This window comes from Cebus imitator, unplaced genomic scaffold, assembly GCF_001604975.1.
Source record: "Cebus imitator isolate Cc_AM_T3 unplaced genomic scaffold, Cebus_imitator-1.0 Scaffold241, whole genome shotgun sequence".
Lineage (NCBI taxonomy): Eukaryota > Metazoa > Chordata > Mammalia > Primates > Cebidae > Cebus > Cebus imitator.
The window spans coordinates 618,451-619,795 of NW_016107556.1; the positions used below are offsets into that span (position 1 = coordinate 618,451).

Here is a 1,345-nt window from a genome sequence, read left to right on the forward strand (position 1 = left end):
ATCCCAGACATTGGTGTCTCTTGTGGAGTATCTCCCCTTCCCCGCAATATCTGGAGCTAACAAAAAGCAAAGGAATCTATTCCAAAACCAGTGCTACAGCCAACACCCCAGAGGACCACATCGCTAGGTTTTTCGATGCTCCAGTAACGTATCAGCTAGAAGCAACTGAACTCTAGGTCAGTCCTTACTTTCTGCAAGAGACCTGGTATGTGGTAGAAAGGGCGCCAGCTGAGAAGGTATGTGTGAATCCTAGCTCTGCCACTGTCTAGCTATGCTCATTCAGACACGCAAAATGTACTAAGAACCTACTATGGACCAGACATCTTGCTGGGCATTAATGATACAAAGGTGTCAAGACACAGAAGATGCCTGCTGTTACAGAGCTGAAACCCACAGAACACTTCCATTGCCCCACTGTGTGAAACGATGGTGCCTGTATCAAGTCATCTGTGAGGTTCTGTTTGACTATAAAGTGCTATAGTTTTACAGTCTGAGACACACCCCCGTTTGGCTACAATATCTGTATGGTCTTTGGCACAGCCTCTCTGGGCCTTAGTTTCCTTATCTACAAAGCAAATAGGTTTCATCTGAAAATGTCTCCTTTTACCTTATGCAGACACAGTGGGAGGTTTCCAGAATCACTCTGCAGCGAGTTCTTCTGTTGAACAGCCGCCCAGCAATATGAATCCACGAAGGCAGCCTGACGCCAGGAGAAAGAACTTGGAGAAAAACAGCTTATCTGTGTACCTGAGAAGCAAAACAGATAGTTTCCAATGAATGAAAACACAGCTACGTGGACCCTTGTCCCCATCTCACGTTTTTAGTTTTGTCTAAGACAGGGAGCACCAGGACAGGAGGTGGTGACGTTAGGGCAGAACTAAAAACAAACACCCAAGTTCATATTAAAGTGAAGGATCACAGAGTGGTTTTGGCCAACACTGGTCGTAATAGCAGCTTGGCTTCAGTTGCGGAAAAATTCTTAAAAGAAGAACTACCATAAAAAGAAAAAGGAAGCAGGAAAAGAACCAGAGCCCAAAATGCATGAGACAAGTGGAGAAAGCTGGTTTAGTTTGGAGTAAGGATTGAGAAAAAGGAAAGGTTGGCTGGGCACGGTGGCTCAAGCCTGTAATCCCAGCACTTTGGGAGGCCCAGGCGGGTGGATCACGAGGTCAAGAGATCGAGACCATCCTGGTCAACATGGTGAAACCCCGTCTCTACAAAAAAATTAGCTGAGCATGGTGGTGTGTGCCTGTAATCCCAGCTACTCAGGAGGCTGAGGCAGGAGAATTGCCTGAACCCAGGAGGCGGAGGTTGCGGTGAGCCGAGATCGCGCCATTGCACTCCA

General features: G+C 47.1%; 1 protein-coding gene across 1 annotated transcript in view; it reads right to left on the reverse strand.

Moving 5' to 3' along the window:
• Positions 1–1,345, reverse strand: part of PANX1 (pannexin 1) — a 71,711-nt gene that overhangs the window by 32,945 nt on the left and 37,421 nt on the right. The window contains exon 2 of the mRNA XM_017498413.2: positions 608–747. Coding sequence (XP_017353902.1) covers positions 608–747 — 140 coding nt within the window. The remainder of the gene's footprint in view (positions 1–607; positions 748–1,345) is intronic.